We start from the raw sequence: 20,524 nt of genomic DNA, 5'->3' as shown, positions 1-20,524 counted from the left end.
CAAAGCGGACTGCATATTGTGCTCTGTGGAAAATATATAAAAGGGAAAACTATAGTGTTGTCTTACAACTCAATAACACATTTTAAACATAAAAGGCAGCAGACAGCTGCAAAAAACATTGCTATGTGAAGGAAAAAAACGCCTAAACACATCATTAGGTGAGTTAAAATAACAGCTCTTACACAATATACTGTTCTTGACACAGAGAGATTCTGGCACAGTGAAAACAAATACCTACTTTACTTACAGCCATGTTTTCTGATGTGATCCTGTAACCCTACTCAATCCAAGTTAAGTAATGTAACCTGCTAATGCACTTCATTTCAAATCATTTAGCTGATGCTGTACAGAATGAACAGCCTAAGTGCACAAACACGTGTACATTTTCCATAGCCAGTATTTAAACCTGGGGAGACAAACAGCTAAATAAAATGTTTGATTGCTTCGTTGATTAAATAATACTCTGGACCTAAGAGTCTGAATTCTATAATGATAAATGTATTTTAGTTTTAGATTACAGACCAAATAGCCAGTTCATCAGAGCATAAAGAGCTTGGAAATGGATAATAATTCAGATTTTTCTGATTAATAATCAACAACATACTCACACCAGCCCCTTTATCAAAAATACAGGCAAACATCCAAATTTTCATTAAGACCCTATGCTGTTTGTTTCCACCTAATAAAACTAAAATACTTTTTTTGTATTTTTTGTTTAAAACATCATATTTTTATGGGACAAAAAAATAACAGAACATCTATTTGATCTTTATCCAGCACTTAGATGTTTATGCTCTAGTTGTTTTTCTTTTGTTTTTTTCCCTTCCAAAAGGCAGTCATAGCAAATCCTTCATGTATCATCACCACCTGTTGAACACATTTGAAGATCAAGCTTCCTTCAGCCTTCAGTTTTCATCAGGAGTGTTTTAAATTAGCCCGGCTTCACAGCCAGCGAGAAGTGCAAGTGTATAGCAGGAGCACCATGTGATTCTTCCTACTTACATGCATCAGAGGTGGATTCATACATAGTCATAACAAAAAGTGGTCATGTTTAAGCTTCACTTTTATTTTTCCTTGCATGCCTTTTTATTGCCCTCGCATGCATTAGTGACTGTCTCCAGCTCAATAAATCTCAGTCTGTCGAAGGACGAGGCCAGTGCTGCTCGAGCTGAGCAGTCGATAAAGGGTGTATGGTGTTTGCAAAGCCCCTGAGCTCCAGAGAAGTGGGGGAGATGTGGGACCTGTAGCCTCAGGGAGGCTTTGGGAAGTCTACAAAAACCCTGGAAGAGCTCACATCCCTTCCCACCCCCCACTGCAACCCCTCCTCTGCTTCTCTCTGGCTCTGCCTGCTTGAGCTGTGGAAAAGCACAAAATGGCTGGAACGCTGCTGAACAGATTGAGGTCTGCTCTTGGAGAGCGCAGCGCAAATTAGCAGTTCACGGCAATGTATTAACATTGTTTGGGGGGGAAAAATCAGCGGGCAAAAAATCTGCTTGCTATTTTGCTTTCTCCCCTCAGCGCTTGTTCACGAGCTTTCAGTCTGGACAGAATCCATCTCCTCTAAATGAAACTACTGCCCGGGTTAAGGGTCCCTAAGCCGCAATTCTCTGAGGTAAATCCCCCTTGACGTGGCATGGGCCTTTCAAAGACATGTCGTCTCATCTTTAGATTTGTCCCTTTTGTTCTCCAAACTCCCCTCCCCCACTTTTCCTCCTCCTCTTCGCAAGACGAAGGCTGTGTGTAGGGCCCCACAGGTCAGTCGCAGCGCCAGCCGAGCTTTTCATTTATGTCTGTGGTAGCCACACGTCACTCATTCATCTGTACTCGCTGACAACCAGACAGCTGAATGATAACAAGTTGTGATGGCCTAGGTGTATTTTTATTTTTATTTTTTATAGCCCCATCTACCCAAACAAACAGCATGCCCAGTGCAGAGCCTATTAAATATCTTTATTCCGCCTGCTGTGTTGAACAGATAAACGCAACAAGATCAATAATGGCACAGACGAAAACAAATAAATTAAAGATGATGCATGCGCGGGCGTCAAGAGCAGTGGAATGGAACTGCCACGTTTTTGTTAGTGATAGCTTTTAGCCTCCTACGGCCCACGCTACATTAATTCACCTCTGGGATGTGGAGTATTTGGATAAACGCTGCCTCCATGCAGGTCCCTCGGCAGCTCTATTCAAATGAGCTGTTTACTGTGGTCTGGAGCTCCTGTTCTTGTATATCTCCTCTGGCTGTTGGGTAAAGGTTGATCTCAGTGGTGCCAGTGAAACAAGCTCTGTCTGACCCATCACACACGTTAGTTACACATTACTGAAGGAGCTGGAGACAAGATAGCAGAGCCTCTGTGACCTTGGTACCCAGTAATTCATCACACTTCTCTGCATGCTTTATGAATCAGGGATTCAGCACTCAGTGTTTCCTGATTGAATAAAGATACGATCACAGCAGGGTGGTGAACTGTGCCGTGCCTCGAATGCTGATTAGCCCTTCCTTTTTACGTTTCATCATCTTGACACAGTTCCCCATAAGGATTTCAGAGCTACTGGTGCCAGTTAGGATCGCTGCAGTATCAAGGAGGCTGGAATATTGCGTTAGTGCTGCAGAATGCAAAGGCTGTACAATAAAGAGAAAGGTTATGCTTCGGGTGAACGAATGATAGATCCGTTATGTGGTTTAGTTGCCTGGAAACTTAATTGGCTGAAAAATGTTATTAAATTAACATATGGTGAGATTATTAGCTAGTTAGGACTAGGATAAAGTATATGATCATTATCCTCTTCAGACAAAGTTTCTCATGTTATTCTGCCTGAACCCTTGATAAAAAGTTAGCGAGTTGTTGGCTGGGGTTTCGACACCGAGCTTGTGGTGTTCCCTCTTCACGTCTGGTGTAAAAGGGATATTATTCATGTCTGACTAGCCTTTTTATTTTCTCTCAGCATGTTTAACCATGCGGCGACTGTTTCTTATAGCAGGAGAGTTATATGACAGCTTTACTCTGCACTTAGTCTTGCTCAGTTTCATCTTTCCACACACCTGTGTTCCTGATCCTGAAAAGATGAAAGTGTGATTTGTTGATGTAGAAGTGGGCAATATTGTGGTGATATGTCAATATGATCATTAAATATGCCACCACACACTTCTCTGACATTATGATTGGTTGATTTTTTTTTTTAATAGTTTGTTTTTTAAAATAATGACATAAGGAATGGACCTTGAATGGATGTATTAGTTACCCACTTGTGCTACTCTAATATTGTCCAGTGTTGGCATACTGTTTAGCAGTGGTTACATGGTTTCCAACTGAAAGTCTGTACACATCCTGTTTACGTGGGTAGAGTGTTTTTGAACGAAGCCATACCTGACTGGTTGGGTTCACATTTTTGATTTGCATCCTCTTTAGAATAATCACAGCAAAATTTTCTTCGGACAACTTTTCAAAGGTCTTCAATTGCTGAATTTTTCTCCGGAGACTGATGTATGTTTTTTACATGCTTTTGGGTCGTTTTACCTTTTTCTTTGTCCACAATATTGTTTACACTCAGTAATTTGTTATGGAAGTTAGAGGTGTAGACTTGGGGTGAGTTGCCACTGTTGGTCAAGCAATCTAAAACAATTAATAGGAATCATTGCCATGTTATTAACCTGTAGTTAAGGTCAATGAACCGATTTTATATTTTTTGTAGATTTTTTCTAATTAGTATTTCTAATTAGTATTTCGCTTCCTGTTGTTCAGTGGATTGATCAAACGTATTTGAGCCCTTTATACGGAAGCTTTATGTGCACTGGGTTATGTGTCGAGAAATATATTTTGCTCCTAGAGGACAGAAGATCGAACGTTCGGGGTATGAAGGTGAATTTCAGAGAGAATGGAAAACAGTTGCCGTGTGTCATTCAAATCTGTGACTCTATACTGAATACCACAGTCTGTTTAAATTGATCTGATTAGTGAATATACAACTAATGTTATCATAAAGATGCAAGCACTCATTCATTTTAAAGATGTTATTTTGGTGCAGATTATCGTGCAAGTTCTCTGCTGGGGCACTGAAGAACATGAGGCCCTGATTCAGTTTTCTCATAAGAGGAAAATGAACCATTTAAAAGAAAACATTAGATTTGTCCCTTTTAAAAAGAAGTGTTTGATTTTCATGCTACATATTTAAGCAAGAGAGAGCATTTTATTTGTAGATAAGGAAGAAAGTGAAAAAGCAAATGAAGAAATTTTGCAGTTGCTTTTGTAATGATGGTAGGTTTTATCTGAGTAATCAGTTATATCTTGACTTCTCTCCACATGTTTTATTGTTAGGTAGTCTATACAGAGAGAGAGAGAGAGAGAGAGAAAATGGAGCTTTGCTGTGTGCTTGGCAGCTTTGCAGACATTCGCCCCTCGTTCTGGGAGGTCTACTGACTATTAGTCGACAACCGGCTCTCCAAAGCCCCCCACCTACCCACCACCTCCTTTATCCCCCACAACTAAATCCTGCGATTAGACTCCAGCCCCTGCTACATCTCCGGCACCACAATCCCACTCCCTTAACACCATCTCCCACTCTTAGCTCGAGTGCTATTGAGAAGAACTAGTTAAAACATGTCTAGCTAGCATAAATAATGTGAGCAGTGCCAGGCTAAAAAAGGCGTGCAGCGTGTGAAATAGCAGGGTAATGTAATGAGAGTGTTTCTGAATGGAGCTGTGGAAGAGCCGGAGCCTGGCTGGCACCTCACAGTCTGAGGGAGAGAATCTACTCCTGTCTGCCTCCGAATACACTCTGCTTTATGTCTTCACACAAACTATAAAGGCTGTTCTGTGTAAATAAGAAAAAGAGGAAGGTGGGTGCTGTGAGCCATGTCCAGGTTTCTGTGCATCATCTTGATAAACATGCTGCATTTCTCAATCCGAAAGAGTGGTTAAGGTTCACTTTCAGAGCTGCGTGAGGGGAAAAAAACAATGCAACGATCGTCTCATCTTCCTTTGCCAGCTCAACCACTGAGGAAGGAAGTGTGTGTGTGTGTGAGAGAGAGAGTGAGTATGAGAGTTAAGTGACTGGCTGCAAGAGCATGGTTGCTGTCTGTGTGTCTGCTGTACCTTGTGAATGTTTTTGTAAAGGAGATGAGAGGTCATGACCTAGCCACCAACAGTCACATTCACTTTAAGCCCACAGGCCGGGTCAGGCTTCAGCAAAGATCTGACGCCAGTTTGTCATTTGACAGTGTTAAAATTAGGAGTCAGCTTTGAAACAGACGGGACACCCAGTGTAGGAAGACTGCATTTTTTTTTTGCTCTTTGTTACACACACATTTTTCTCACTGTCCTAAATGAGGACCTTCTACTGAGATTACCATTACATTAAAAAACCTTTTGGCTATTTTAGTCACCCCATCAAGATATAATAACATAACCATATGTGTGTACACACACACACACCACTGACACGTAATCATGTTGGAACAATACCGGCCTTCTCTCTTGGAGTCTTGATGTTTATTCTGGAGACGGGCAGGCTTGTCCCACTCCCAAAAGCCCTTTAATCCTATTACTCACATTCCTGATGAATTTTACAGAGTGAAATATTTTGATGGGAAAATAATGTAACACAGACAATGCTGTAGAGGTGATCTAGCTAATGTTCTCTCTCTCTCTCTCTCTCTCTCTCTCTCTCTCTCACTCACTCACTCTCTCTCTCTCTCTCTCTCTCTCTCTCTCACACTCTCTCTCTCTCTCTCTCTCTCTCTCTCTCTCTCTCACAGATTGTGTGTACATAGAGAGCCGGCGGCCCAACACACCCTACTTCATCTGTAGCATTCAGGACTTTAAGCTGGTGAGTGGTGATGCCCTTTTCCTTCCTCATACCTGGCCTTATCTCCCTCCTGCCTTTGTTTTTAGTAAAGTCCTATCAAAAGCTACATGAAACAACCTTTGATGTGGATAGAGGGGCGATTGCCTGCATTCACATGTCTTACAAAAGTTGCTCTCGAGCATATTATAGAGAAGCTGTACTTCTAATTACATGCAGTATTCAGACTCCTGATACTGTATTGGCTTGTGGTCTTGTCTTGGAGGATTAGGAAGGCTGATTTATGCTGATTTATTTTTTTAATATAAAGAGGACATTGCAGTGATTAAATGGAGTGATTATCGGTTTTTGAGGTAGTTAATTTATTTGTTTTTCTTTTGGCAATATAACTATTAATACGTCTGATTAGCCCTGGGAAAAAAGGCAAACATTATAATGTCTCTCTGCTTACTCAGTTTTATTTGCCACCAATCTAACACATGGTATAATCTGACTTCACCTTAGTGTATGTTGTCATTCTAATGAAGAGATGACACGAAATGTCAGCAATCTGTCATATTTCCTTTTTAATGATGGCAAAGTAAAGTAGACTACAAACTGTGGGAAGAACTACAGCAGTTTCATGCAATACAAGCAGCCAAACAGCATCTTTTAATAGAGTGTGGGACTTTAGCTGGCTTGAGTGTGTTTAACAGTATTAGCAAGATTAGTCATTAAAAATGAGTGTAATTCATTTGCGAGCATGAAGAGAAACTTGTAGGTGAAAGCAGTTCAGATGTGCGAGCACTGAGCCTTCCTTTCCCCTCACCCACCAGCATCTAACTGTGCTCTCGAGTCACAATACAATAAACAGCATCCTGTGCTTATTTTTAATGACCATGCTTAGGTGATATCGCTCTTGTACTAAAAAAACACGTCCTCGTGCCTGAGAAAAAAATTCTAATGATTCATTCTTAGTTGTTGCCACTGTTGCCCCCAGTGAAGATCTGCACCATTGTAATTGATCAATTAAAAGAAAACAGTATTCAGAAGCACATTGTCATTTTAGGCTCTGACCCATTGGGCCCACATTGCTCTTTACTGACACGTTTTATGTCGATTGTTAATCAGCCACTTTAAACGCCTGCATCTTCAAAGGGCATGTCATGTGGAAAGCAAAACCCTCCAAGATCCAATCTGGTTTATTAGGGCAATGAAATTCCTGATTTATTTCAGTTCCTGTGGCCAGTTGATTGTGTATGCCTTGTCTTGCTCAACGCTCCAGATTGTGCGCGAGGTAAATCAGGTTTGATTAGAGCTTTGCTGAGATAATGCTCTGTCACAAGCAAATAGGCACATTATGGCTGTTCTGATGGGCTTTTTTTCATCAGCAGTAGGAGAGAATTAGCTGAGAGTTTTCCCGGCTCACCCGCTGTCCTGCAGAGTGCCGAGAGCAGTCCCGGGAGACGTTGTTAATGGCACAAAACAACTAAGGTGATGATGGAGGGAGGGCTGGGAGAGCACGAAGGGATAAGAGGCCAGAGAGAGGGGGGGAGTTGGCGCACTGGGGCCCGGACATCAGAGCAGCCTTTAATCGGATTGCCAAGAAGAGTGCTGAGGGCGACACAAATTCACTCTTGCCAATAATAACCGCATGTTTTGTGACTATCTTCACCTTGATTAAGTGCAAATCAGGAGGTCTTTGTGCATCATTGGCGATCAGGAGAGAAAACATTTGATATATTAGCCTCTTTCTCAGTCCACCAACTCTCCTCCCTTCTCTGTGTGTGTAATTAACGGAGGCCCATCTGCATTGTTGTCTGGAGCGGATTGGAGCTCTGCCTGCAGTGTGCATTCTGGCCGGGTAAATGCACTGCCAGCACTTTCCCAACTCTATGAAAATCTTTAGAAACATTCAGCCCTTCTGTGAAGGTGATGAATGCAGCTGCCTAAGAGCAAAGGTGAAACTAGTGATGAGCTAGAGGTGATAGAGTTAGCAGGCTTTCACTTTCACAAAATCTTCCAGTTAATCTTTCTTTGGAATACGTTATAGAGGTTTATTTATTACTTTGTTGTAGTGCTGCTTAAAGAAAGCGGTGCCATGTTCTTCTATGTACTTATTAGGAGAAAAATAACTTTTTTTCACGGCGAGGTACGAGTTAAGGGTTGATCCTGGGGTTTAAATAGATCAGAGGGACAAACTGGATATTATTGTAGAGTTTAGGTCAGAAAAAAAAATTATTGAGAATCGCAGGAGAAAGGAACTTGATTGGGAAACAAAAAATAAAACACACAAATGGTAATAGACAGAAATGCTTTTTAATCACTATTTTAAGTCACCAAGATTAAGCACGAGACTGTGATAGAATCACAGCCCTAGTGCTAAGTAGTCAACCTACCAAGCTGTGATTATGTAAGCACCTAGACTAAGTAAAATGTGCTTGAAATTTGTATTTCTTTGGCTTGACACTAATTAAAAATAAGGCTCATAGGTTGTACATTTAAATGTGAATTCCTGGTGCAACCTGGTGACTTAAGGCTGAAATGTAAAGTAAGAGACCCAGCATGTGTGTTTGTTGTAGAAATGTGACAAGCAACCAGAATAAGCTGAAAGTGAAAAAATTGAATACAATCCAAAGCCACGTTCACACTGCAAGTCTTAATGCTCAATTCGGATATTTTGCTCAGATCTGATTTTTTTGTTTGGCTGTTCACATTACCTTTTAAAATGTGGCCTATATCAGATACCAGTGTGAACTGTTTGCTGTTTCAAACTGACCAGCATGCGCAAACGAACAATAACAATGACGTCACACGCAGCACGCCGTTGCGCTAAAAAGTTGGCGAGGTTATGGAGGAAGTATTGTATCATCTGGTGCAAGCAAACATATCATGTAATGCTATAATGTGATGTATTCAATGCAAACATTATGAGCTGGTTCACGTAACCACTTTATATAACACTCTTAACACACACGTTACCAGTCACGTTTGTGTCACGTTTTCGCCGGCGAAAAAAAAAAAAAAAAAGGTTTCGCCGGCGCGACAAGAAAAAAAAAAGGTTTCGCCGGCGCATAATTGTGCCGAATGTTGATGTAGATCGACGTAGAAGTCGCATCAAATCCGCCTTGGCTGTTCACATTGCATCCACATTGGAAAAAACCTGATTTGGGTCTGATTCAGGACCACATATGGAAGTGGCCCTGATCTGATTTGAAAAAATCAGATCTGGGCCAGATTTGAGTGTTCACACTACTAAGAAGTCTGACCTGGTCACTTGACCCCAAAAAAATCGGATTTGGGCCACTTTTACCTGCAGTGTGAACGTGGCCCAAGAGACTTTCGCTTCTGAGTGAGGTGATGTAAATGCCATGTGGTCAGTTGTGTATGTTATATTGGATATACCGTGACAGAGCACTTTGTCAGGAACACCGGTATACAGTACCTGCCCGGGCTAGCAGCACAAAGTAGGTGATCAGGGCAGTGTGTGTGTGAGTGAGTCGGGTTTGTGCTGTCAGGAAACACTCTTTACTACCATGGAGAACATAAAGGCATTTCAAAATGCACAGCATGCATATAGTGGATATAAAACAGGTCTGATGTGTTATTGCTACTTCAAGTAGTTTCTGCTGATGATTATTTAGCCTTTTTAATTAAATTAGCCTTTACTTTTCCTTTGAAACCGACACAGTTTCTTCAGTCTATTATTTGTTTATGCAATACAAATTCATAATGTAGCTGATCTCACAATCTAATGCTGATCTCTTTGTATGTGCTGGGATAAAAGTATTAAAAGCTCATTAATATTCAAATGCAATCAAATGTTTATTCAATCAGCTGCCTAGAATTATCCACTAAGCCTAAAAACCAGGAGTCTAGTTCTCCTGTTGAGCATAGTAGCCTGTTTATTTTTAAGTCATTATTTATTTAGATTTTTCGGTCTTTTCTCCATCTACTTGAATACCGAATTCACCCTATGTAAAATCCCACGGAGAGGTGACGAACAAATCAGCCTCATGTTTCACCTCTAATCCTATACTGTCGGATCCCATCTTAATTAGGACATTCACATCTGTCTTTAGAAAGAAAAGCTCGCTGGTTGATCCTTTATTTTTCACCTCATCTCAGCCACCCGTTCCATCCCGATACGCTTTTAGCACTTTAATTGATTTACAGAGCGGAGCATCAGAAGTCTTTTTTTCCCTCTGAATTTCAAATAGGAGAGGCTGGAACAGAGTGCGAGGATATTGGCGCCTTCCTGCACTGCAGATTTACACTGTGTTTTTCCCCTCCATATTAACACATTCATTATATGTGTAACGATCACAGCTCCCCAGGGCCTGCTTTATCCTTTCATATTAGCCACACATCATGCTCTATGTCAGCGGCCATATTTATAACGGCTTAAATGCAGAGGCTTCGGTTTTACATGATGATTAGAGTTTTTTTTGGAGCTTTATCTTTACTGGCCTGGATTGGAGAGGAAGAGTGTTTTGAACTCACTGTCTTAGCAGTCAGTAGGTTGGAGCAGCGTCACTGTGGCCACTTTATCTAATGACCTGGGAATCCAATTAGCACTGCGATGCTAAAAGCAAGCAAGCTGCTGCTTTCATTTTGCAAGCACAGAAGAATGGGTGTGAGGATTCCTCTCACGCTTTGTAGGCACTTCTCAACTTTGTGTACTCAAACTTTCTCATGCACACGCATTCGGTCCAGGTGTAATAATGATTTTCATTTTATTTAGCATCCTAAATAACTAGAGGCACCAGAAACTATTTATTTATTTACTCATTTTATTTTGTATTTTCATTTATTTTATTTTTATGTTTTTTTGTGCAATAATATCAAGTGAGGTTTGGTTGCCAAATGCAAAAAAGAAAATCATTTCAAAACAAGAGCAGCAGGAAAACAATTATAATTATTAACTATCATTATCCTATTATGCTATTATTATAATTGTAACAATTGTATAGTTATTAATTAAAGTGCTAAAAAACAATATATTTCGAGCATTTAATCAGCTCCTAATTTGGCGCTGAATATCATGGTCAGTGTCAGAGGGGGGAAAATTGGACTTGTTCTGAAGTTGTTGCTATGGCAACATATTACAATAGCCTCTTTATATATATATATATATATGTGTGTGTGTCTATGTATACAAGTACTCAGTATAGATGTCACTATTAACACTTATCTGCAGTTTCCTGATTTCCCACTCATATTGCCTATGATTCATACACAGTGCACAAACCTCGGTTCCTTTTCCCTCTGCTGTGTGTGTGTGAGAGAGAGAGAGAGAGAGAGAGAGAGAGAGTGTGTGTCTGTGTGTGGCTCTCAGCTGCGATTAAGGCACAGATGACAGGGCTGCCCTCGCCTTGTGTAAACAGCTCTGTGGCACAGGACTGAATAAAGGAGATTACAGAGAGGGAAAATGGGGTGGAAAAATGTGAGGTGCTGTTATGTTCCTTTCTCGTATGCCCTCTCTCTTTCTGACATACACACACACACATTCAATCACACATACACACACACACACTCAATCACTTTTGGTCTTGTGTAAGTAGATAACCTTAGGAGGGGCCAGCTTTAGCTATGAATCACTCTGCCCCCGCTGTGTTTGCTCACCACGGCTGGTTTTATGTTAAATCAGGGCAGATATCTCTATCACTCCATCCCTCTCTCTCTCTTTCCCTCTAGTCCTCCTTCTCTCCCAGGTGCGATAATGGGTTCCTGTTATGCTAACGGCAGTTAGCCCAGCACCATTTCACAAGCCTCTAAAGGGCTAGTGATGCATGCTGAGTTCAAGGACACTGGCAGCCACAGTGTATTTACTCCTTATCCTCAGCCCATTAGTGGAAAACCTGCGATATACGCAATTTTAATGCGATGACAGGTGTAGAGTTTCACTGATCCAAACAAATCTGTTCTCTCTGACTGCTACATAAATGGGTATAAAAAGTACTTATATATGTGTCCCTCATCGCCCACTTCCTGACAGCAAGAGGAAGTGGTATTAATGGAAATCTTGAACACACCTAAGCAAAGTCTTTATTCAGAAGCTTTTTTTCCTTTCCACTTGTTTCATATCACAGAACTTGATTAGCAACAAAAAATGAAAACAGTTATAGTGCATGGGATTTGATAGAGAAGGAGACCTCTAATATCTTTTACTGATTTTGTTTGATTATTGGTTCTGTTTAAGAATTTTGTTTCAAATCCCCTAATTGCGTTGCACATGTGAAATCACTGACATGACGAAATCACTGACGCTTTCCTTGTTGTCTTTAGTTCTATTTAAACACATCAGGGCCTGCTGTTATAGGCAAATAATCAACAGCAAGATTACTTTCCAAAAACACTATTTTTAAAAAATGACACATCCTGCAACACACATTTTTAACTGGTTATAATTACATTTACTGTTGTGGAACGGCCACATGAACTGGTCACTTCCTGTTATCACATACCGTTTGTCAGCTGTAAACATTCAGCTTTTCTTTTTCCCGTCATGTTACAGAGAAATCAGAAAAAGCACAGTGGCAAAAACCACCCTGATTTTTTTTTACAAAGTGCTGACACCAAAGACTCCTTGCTAAAAGGTTAAATAAACATCATCAAAATCCATCCATTACAGAAGTATTCCGAGTGTGCAGAGGCAAGTTTTTTAATCCAGCTTTCTGTCACATTGTGCATCCCTAAAACGTATGCAGATATTCTTCATTATTGCGGCTCTCACACTCCTGTCGTTTCACATATTCTTCAGTTTTTCATTAAAATGCTCATGAACCAACATGATGGGACTTGTGCATGACAGTACCCATGTACACATTGTTTGTAGTAAAAGTGCTGTATACCGTGTTTGATCACATTACCATGGTGTAATTGAGGAAGAAATGGAAAGAGTTCCAGCTGTGTCTGGTCTCCTGTACTTTGTTAACGATCAGCTCTTTGTGTGGCTCTACAGTCACACAGCTGCACAGCACAGCGTTATCTCTGCATTTCGACTCACTCTTTGACGCCTGATAAGTTAGGATCAGAGCCCTCAGCCTTGCCCGAGAGAGAGGAAAGGGAGAGGAGAACGACAGCGATCTCTCAGTGGGGGGTGCTGTGGTGTTAGACACAAAGTACATTGTACACCGGCGAATCAATCATGAGCAGCACCTTCACATCAACGCCTTCTCTGCTCGATACACTCGTCCACTTTCTTTGTTTGCTGCTGTTCTCCCTGTTCACATTGCTTGCGCTCTCTCTCTCTCCCTCTCCTTTGTTTGTGCATCTTTCTATCTTGCTTTCCTTAAATTTCAGCTGCCTGTGTATGCCTTATAAGTCAGTGTGTGTGTGTGTGTGTGTGTGTGTGTGTGTGTGTGTGTAGGCAGCCCCTCCCCCATCCCCATAGCTAAACTAATTTGCTGATATTGGCCAGCTCAGCTGCAGCACGGAACAGTCTCTAATGGAGTGATTGCTGCTTTCCTCTAGGGGCTCAGCCGAAAGAAAAAAAATCCCTGGTCTGTTCCACTCGCTCTTTCTCTGCTTATGGACATTTAATTAGATGCGATGTACAATACAATTATCTGCAAGGATTCATGGTTTTAGCCGAGCGTGACTGGCTGGAGGGGGACGGACACGTGTTATTGTTTGCCAATAAACACTTAATCATTTGTTTGGGTTTTTGTGTGTGGGTTTTTAATATTTTAAACGCCTAACTTAGCGTTTAGTTGAGAGACATGTATGAGTATGTGTCCAGGCTGCTAAAGGTTAGCTGAGTTTGCGTCGTCCTCCGCGCTCCGTTTGGTAACAGAGCCGAGACTCAAGAGTTTAATGATTTACTGGAAACAATAGCTCGGGGCAGTGGACATGGAGGGCACAACAAACTGAATCGGCCTCACGCTGACCCTGAGTGAAACCAAACAGCAATTAACACACATTGATTACTTTTAGTGTGAATACAGTGCCGACGTGGTTTTAAAGCATTTGCGGGAAACCTTCCTAGAGTAAAGAGCATGCAATCTTTCATGCATGAGATGCAGAGTGCAATTCTCTCCTGATGGCTTTGCCACTTATCTCTAAAGCCTGCTAATGTTTTGCAGCATTAATTAAAACGCTTGCATAAAGATGCAAATATATGTGCATATAATGAGAAACAAGGGACAAAAGTGCTATTTATTTATTTTTTATTTTTTAAATGTGCAGCTTGCGTGTTGCATCGTGTCTCTCAGTGCTTTGTGCAAACACTTCTTTACCATGCTGTAAAAAAATTGGCTTAAACGAGATTTGCATGAACAGGAAGAAAAGAATAATAACATGTGCAGTCACGACACTGTGAAGAGGAAGCGTTAGCAACATAATGAATGGCCAGTGTCTCTATTAAACGCTCTCTGTGGCTGTGATTAAATCCTCATTCAGCCTGGCTTGGCCAGCATGAGTGCTGTCTGCTCATCAGTCCACAGGATTCTGCTTACACCACTACACCACTCTTCTCTGCGCTCTCTCTCTGTCTCTCTCCCCCTCTCTCTCTCCCCCTCTCCCTCCCTCTCTCCCCCTCTCTCTCTCCCTCTCTCTCCCTCTCTCTCTCCCTCTCTCTCCCTCTCTCTCTCTCTCTCCATCTTTCTCTCCCCCTCTCCATCTTTCTCTCCCCCCCTCTCTCTCCCTCTCTCTCTCCCTTTCTCTCTCTCTCCCTCTCTCTCTGTCTGTCTCTCTCTCCCTTTCTCTGTCTCTCTCCCTCTCTCTCATCCTCTCTCTCTGCTCTGTTTGGCTTCAGCATTTTGAAATGCAATTATGGATCAGTGAGCAGCGCCATCACTCGCAGTACTTGTTAATATTTATTGAGCAGCACGCCAGCCAGCGCCATCTTTACAACAGAGTCATTAAGCACCTCATAGAAATGGGCTCTGATTCTCTCTCAGGCTTTTTCTCTGATTATTTCATTGTCTCTCTGCCTTTTTCTTTCTCTTTCTCTCTCTCTTTCTCTCCCACCTCCCTCCCTTCTTTGCTTTCTTCAAGTGTCAGTTCTACACTTAATATACACACCCCCCTTTTCTTTCTTTTTTTTTTCGCCATTTGCTCAGCCTGTGGAAACAAGCCAGTAGATTTGCATGTATAAATATGTAAAGGTGCGTGTCTCACCGGTGGCTCTCAGGTACGCTCTGCAGTTATTGTGTGCTTCTCCAGTCCTGCTGAAAGATTCCCCACAGCAGCAGACTTTGCAGGAGCTCGTGTCATGTGTAAGGCAGATTGAAATACACGTACATGACCTCGGTCTATAGGGAGCACGTTTTGAAACCATGCACCAATACTAAAAGAAGAGACCGATTTATTTTCCAAATTCAGCAGCTATTAAAAGCGAGCTCAGCTTTTCATGTGCATTTCAGGTTTTTTTTTTTTTCCCCTCCCAGGTGATTTTATTAGGCAGTAGCCAGAATTGACTCTTCAGTATATTTGTTTTGTTTTAAATTAGCGTTTCATTGAATTAGGTTCTTAACAGTGCACTTTCTGCTTATTTTATTGCCGCAGTTTATTTGGTAAAAACCCCCGACTCCAAAGCCCTTAAAGCACTGGTTCAGCATTAAGAGTAAATCTGCTGCAAAAATGCAGGCTTAATGGCCGTGTTTATTAATGTACACTCGAAATTCCACTGAAAGAAGCATTAACAGCACTGGTGCTAATGACATTAGGCGCTTAGCCGAGCACAGTCCTCTCAGCTTCAGCAGCAGCTGCATTCAAATGGGCATTTTTCCAGAGCTAAAGGGAGTAGGGCTTGTGTCCGTTGTACATATTTAAAGACACTCAACCGCTTGTCTAAAGGGACATGTTTTAGGTTTGATCGTACACACGAGCCTGGCAATGAATAAATAAAGCAATCCTCCAATCTCAAGGCTGAAATGGTACTGTGGTCTGAGCATGAAATCCTTAATAAAACATAATCAAGCATAATTCAAGAGCTTCCTCTCCGCTTTTATTTGTTTGCCTTGGATTGTTTCTTTTTTTGCCTTGCTTCTTTTTTCCACAGCTCCTTTTGTAGTCAGTAAACACCGTTTCAGAGAGCAGCTGTGCGCAGGGTATTGGATAGAGGGAGCAGGAAGAGGAGAACAACAGACAGAATCAAAATGGAGATGTGTGAGGTCAGAGACAGGGTAGGAGAGCTCCGGCTGATGATTACATTGCCAGATGGAGCAGGCTAGTGGCGCTGGAGGTTTTGAGGCTCGAGATAACATTTTCATAAGACTCCTGGAAGCGCAATCAATAGCAGCTCCACAACAGCGAAACTAAATTATTAAACAGAACCATTCTCACCATGTTTCATTATGCAGGCTTTACAATGCACTGCTACCTTCATGTGTACCAGCCCAGGTGTTTGTATTTGTGCAAGCCTGTGCAATCAGCATTCTTCTGATTAAATCTTTAATAACCTGTTAATAAAGGCGTTTATGTGAAGTGGTAACTGTAACTAAAGGCTAGAGTAAGCACAAACAACATATGATATTGATATCAGAGCGATCAACAACATCGTGATAGATTTCTCCTGAGATCAGTAGTTGCACACTGCACAAAGATGTTGATTTATAGATTAGATTAGAGAAGATTATCACTTTCTTTGTTGGAAAAATGTTCTAAACACAGAATTTAACCAACTAAATTGTCATTAAACTGTTGTATTACTACCACTTTTACACTATGTATTATTAAGATCATTATTCATGATTGAACATGTAGATGCTGGATATTAAACTGTAGAGTTTTGAAATGTTCCAGCTTGCTTTCCCCGAGCTGGAGCCTGATCTTGTCTGATTCTGTGTTGTGAAATCGACTTCATGTCTAGGAAAAAAAACATCTTTTTGAACAAAACAATAATGAGAAGAAATACAATATGTAATACACTACCTAATCGTACCTACATGCTACCTAAAACTAATAAAAATGAATACATCTAGCTAACGCATTGACCAGTGTACGTGTTGGCCTGGGAAAACGTCAGATTCGGATGTGGCTGAATTTTATCTGCAACACACATTAATCATCATACTTCAAGAAACGAACAACACTTAAGATTTGTTTCTTTATTTTTTTATTCATGCTTTATTTATCTTACTTCAGCAGCAAATTGCTAGCTAACTGTAAAACAAAGTCTAAAAAACAAGTCTAATCATTTTTGCTATAAAAAATATCAGCTAGCTAAAATGTTTTGAGCTGCAGTCGGAAAGTAATTTTCAAAAGTGAAGCATGGACTTTTCTAAAACTATATACTATATAGATATATGCAAAAAAAAAAAAAAATATATATATATATATATATATATATATATATATATATATATATATAATATAATGTCTGTAAATGAAATAACAACTAAATAATTTTGTCTCAACACTGAGAACACATGACTGGTGTTAAGAGAGATCTGCTTCTGTCCCTGGTGATTGGATGCATTAACAATCCTCTGATTGGCTGCACCAGACTTGTCCATGACATTGAGGCGGGGCTCCAGGTTCAGCCTGTACTGGACCTGATGGTTAGGCAATATGTTTACATGCACACAAACTGCTGACGCTGCAGAAACTTACCATCAACCATGTTCAATTGTTTACATTTTCAGTCTTTGGTATTAATAGAACCATTAAAGCATTAGGAGTCCTGGTGCTCTGTGTTTTTAAGCCCTGCGAATTGCACAGTGCCACGATGGCAGTTTTTGGCGCATCACAAGCAAATTGCCTCCTCTGATGTCTTTACCGCTATCTGAAGCGTAGAACGGTGAGGCCTGGCATTCGGCTCGACTGTTTCATCTTTAAAAGGAAAAAGCAGACTTCTGTATCTTTTTTTTTATGCTTTGATGTCTGTGGGGAAGAGAGAAAGTCATGTAACAGATACATCCAGGAAGGTAATATTTACTCTTTTATTACAGGACCACAGGCTGTAATAAAAACAAGCCATCAGCCTGCCATAATCTTCAGCATTTTAATTACATCTGCCTCATCACATTAAATTGGTGGTAACAAAGCTGCTAAATCAAACTGAAAGGATCTCCAATTTTAGGCTACAAGATGTTACAAGGGAATTTGCACTCAGTCGGGTTTGTTCTCAACTCATTTTTCCTTGTTAACCAAAAATGTTTCCCTTGCTGCCGCTGACTCATCTTTCAGAGTAAATCAGTATGCACTCATTAGCAAGGTTCCTCGTATTCTAGTGGCACAGCCAGTGCTGCTTATTGAACACATCCCCTTTTTTCCCCAAACACATCAGCTCAGTGTGGCCTTTGTGAAATTGGATCCCCTTGACACCGGCTAGCGGTCCTTACACCCCTGCTGGAGTCATGACACCTTACACGGCTTCCTTTTCATCTGTCTCTCCTTTTTTTTTTTTTTTTTTTTGCCCCTTTCCCCTAAGTCTCCTGGACGGTCACGTTGCTGCTTCTCACTCAGCAGGTCCAATTTCCAGCTTGTCCAAAGTGTGATGTGGCAATAAAAAAAGGAGTTGTTGAACTGGATATATGGTTGTGTGGGGTTTACATGCCTCTGTTGGGCGGTTTTCTCTATTAAAGAACACATGTTGCAAATTAGCTCTGCTGGAACCTCATGTGTGGGAGGGGGGTAGGATGGGGCTGAGCTGCTTAAAAGGGAAAAAAAGGGATGTTGGATACTTATTTTTTTAATGTATAGAAGAATTGCAAATGGCTGCATGTGTGTTCTTTTTAGGTCACACTATTTGTCTTACTATAATCCAGCTCTTTTCCTCTGCATGGCTGTATTTACTTTAGAGATCTCACCCGGCTGCTTATGATTTATTATTGGCCCTGTTGCGTTAAGATGAATAGCTGCGCTCACTTTGTGCCTGACATTTGGTTTCATGCTTGATTTAAGCATCTCTTTTTAATGCAGTTTTATCTATAAGCCCGTAGTCAAAATCGTAGTTTACATTGCGAATTGGTTGCATGTTGCATATGGGGTGCCATTACCTTTTTGAACGGCCATGATTTAGGATAGAAGGCTCCAGCTCGTGTCAGACAGGAATCGCTGTGGTTTTAATAAGGGCACAGTGCAAAGTCAAGGCTTTAATCTAAACAAACCATGTTTTAGGGTGAAAAATGCAATGGTGCCCAGATACAGTCAACTCTCAGCAATAAAATGAGCCAGATCTGCTTTTACACGATTCTTATGCTGAAGCAGAAGGCGCCTTGTCCTCCAATTAAAAAAAAAACAACAAAAAACGAAATACCCTCTATTACTAGGACTTCTTGTCTGATGCTGAATTAATTCATTCATCAAATCTTGATGTTTTTAAGCTGTCACATTACACTGCAGTCGTGTCCCTGTTTGTTTTGAAGCAGGGTTTATTTTTTCCTCCTAGTTTGAAAACATCTCTTGTTTGATGCAGTGTAGAGGTATTTGAATATTTTTTTATTTCCGAGCCCATTCGGTGCAAGACGGTTTTTGTGAAGCCGAGACGAGGACACAGCAGTATTAGCAAGCCTGCTAATCTTAATTGATTTTTTTTTATACCGCCTTTTTAGAGCACCGTTAGCCATGATTTCATGCAAATCCAGTCGTTTGAGGAAATTAATTCACAAATCCATTACAGGCCAGCTCCAGCAAAAGGGAGAGGAGGCGCTCTAGAGGGATTCTTATCAAGGACAGAATGTTTTATTTATTTTTTTCCTGCACCCGTGTTCAGGCTCCACTCAACTCAGAATTCGTAAACACTCAGACAGAGGAGCCGTGAGCTGCGCACGGATTCATCAGCTACCCATAAAGAACATGGTGCTGGGCGATGGAGTGCTCGAGTCCTGAGATGCTAACCTTGGGCTATTGAACATAACGTCCCATTTATAGATTGGAGTAATGCCCTGGCCATTTGAGGGGGAATAACTCTTTATAGCTGTAAGATAAAGTAATGAGTGAGGGTAAGAACAGATCATCATATTGACCACCTCTGTGCTTTTTCTTCTTTTATTTTGGTCATTTTTTTTTCCTGTTTCTTTTTACGAAAGCTCTCAATCCGAGCACAGTTGATAAATCAGTAGCTGTAGGCGCGCTCGGAGTGCAGGTGATGTGCTCCATTTGTAATCTCCTCCATGCAGCGGGGATACGCGTCCAGGCTGAGCCTGGCTGACTGAAAGGAGACGCGCCACTTCTGCTTTCCACTATAGGTCAAATGGACTGATTTAATGTGCAGCTCTCCCTAGAAGGTGAAATGGAGTCTGGCAACCTGTGTGTGTGCGTGGTTCAAACCGATTGAGATCCCTGTCTTTCTGTCAGCGTGACACACTTGCTCTCTCAGCGTTCCCCGGTGCCACTCAGAAATATTTGTGCTACACACATGCACCGCGACTACAACTCCTGAGGAATACAGAGTGGAGAGTGTGGGTGAAGGAGAACTCACAAGCACTGTGATGCCTTCCAGAGGCAGTGTGTCAGGAAACGCCACCTGCTATATAGATACTCGATGAGATTTGAATATGTGTGTGGTGAAGGTGGCTAAGAGAGAATAGGTGAGAGAGGTGTGTGTGCTCTGAGCTGCTGAGTGAAAGAGATTCTCATTAATAGTGCATTGATGGGGATGAGTGGGTTGACTGCTGGAGACGGAGGCATGGCGAGCCAGGTCTGAGTGCCCTTCATCAGGTGACATCGTCATGGTGATTTATCCCTCCTGTGTAGTAGAGATGAGCAGACAGAGAAAAAGAGATAAGGAAAAAAAACAGAGCGAGAGCAGCTGAGAGAGCCACTGGAAGGAATTCTAATGAATTCTGACATG

At 41.3% G+C, this 20,524-nt stretch overlaps 1 protein-coding gene across 4 annotated transcripts in view; it reads left to right on the top strand.

The window, feature by feature from the left end:
• Positions 1–20,524, top strand: part of rerea (arginine-glutamic acid dipeptide (RE) repeats a) — a 151,399-nt gene that overhangs the window by 82,612 nt on the left and 48,263 nt on the right. For all 4 annotated transcript variants that reach the window (XM_060894502.1, XM_060894503.1, XM_060894500.1 and 1 more), the window contains exon 3: positions 5,756–5,826. In XM_060894502.1, the coding sequence (XP_060750485.1) occupies positions 5,756–5,826 (71 nt within the window). The remainder of the gene's footprint in view (positions 1–5,755; positions 5,827–20,524) is intronic.

Source organism: Tachysurus vachellii, chromosome 19 (genome assembly GCF_030014155.1).
Source record: "Tachysurus vachellii isolate PV-2020 chromosome 19, HZAU_Pvac_v1, whole genome shotgun sequence".
Taxonomy (NCBI): domain Eukaryota; kingdom Metazoa; phylum Chordata; class Actinopteri; order Siluriformes; family Bagridae; genus Tachysurus; species Tachysurus vachellii.
The sequence above is the reverse complement of the archived record's forward strand: the minus strand, read 5'-3'. Positions and strand labels throughout refer to the sequence as shown.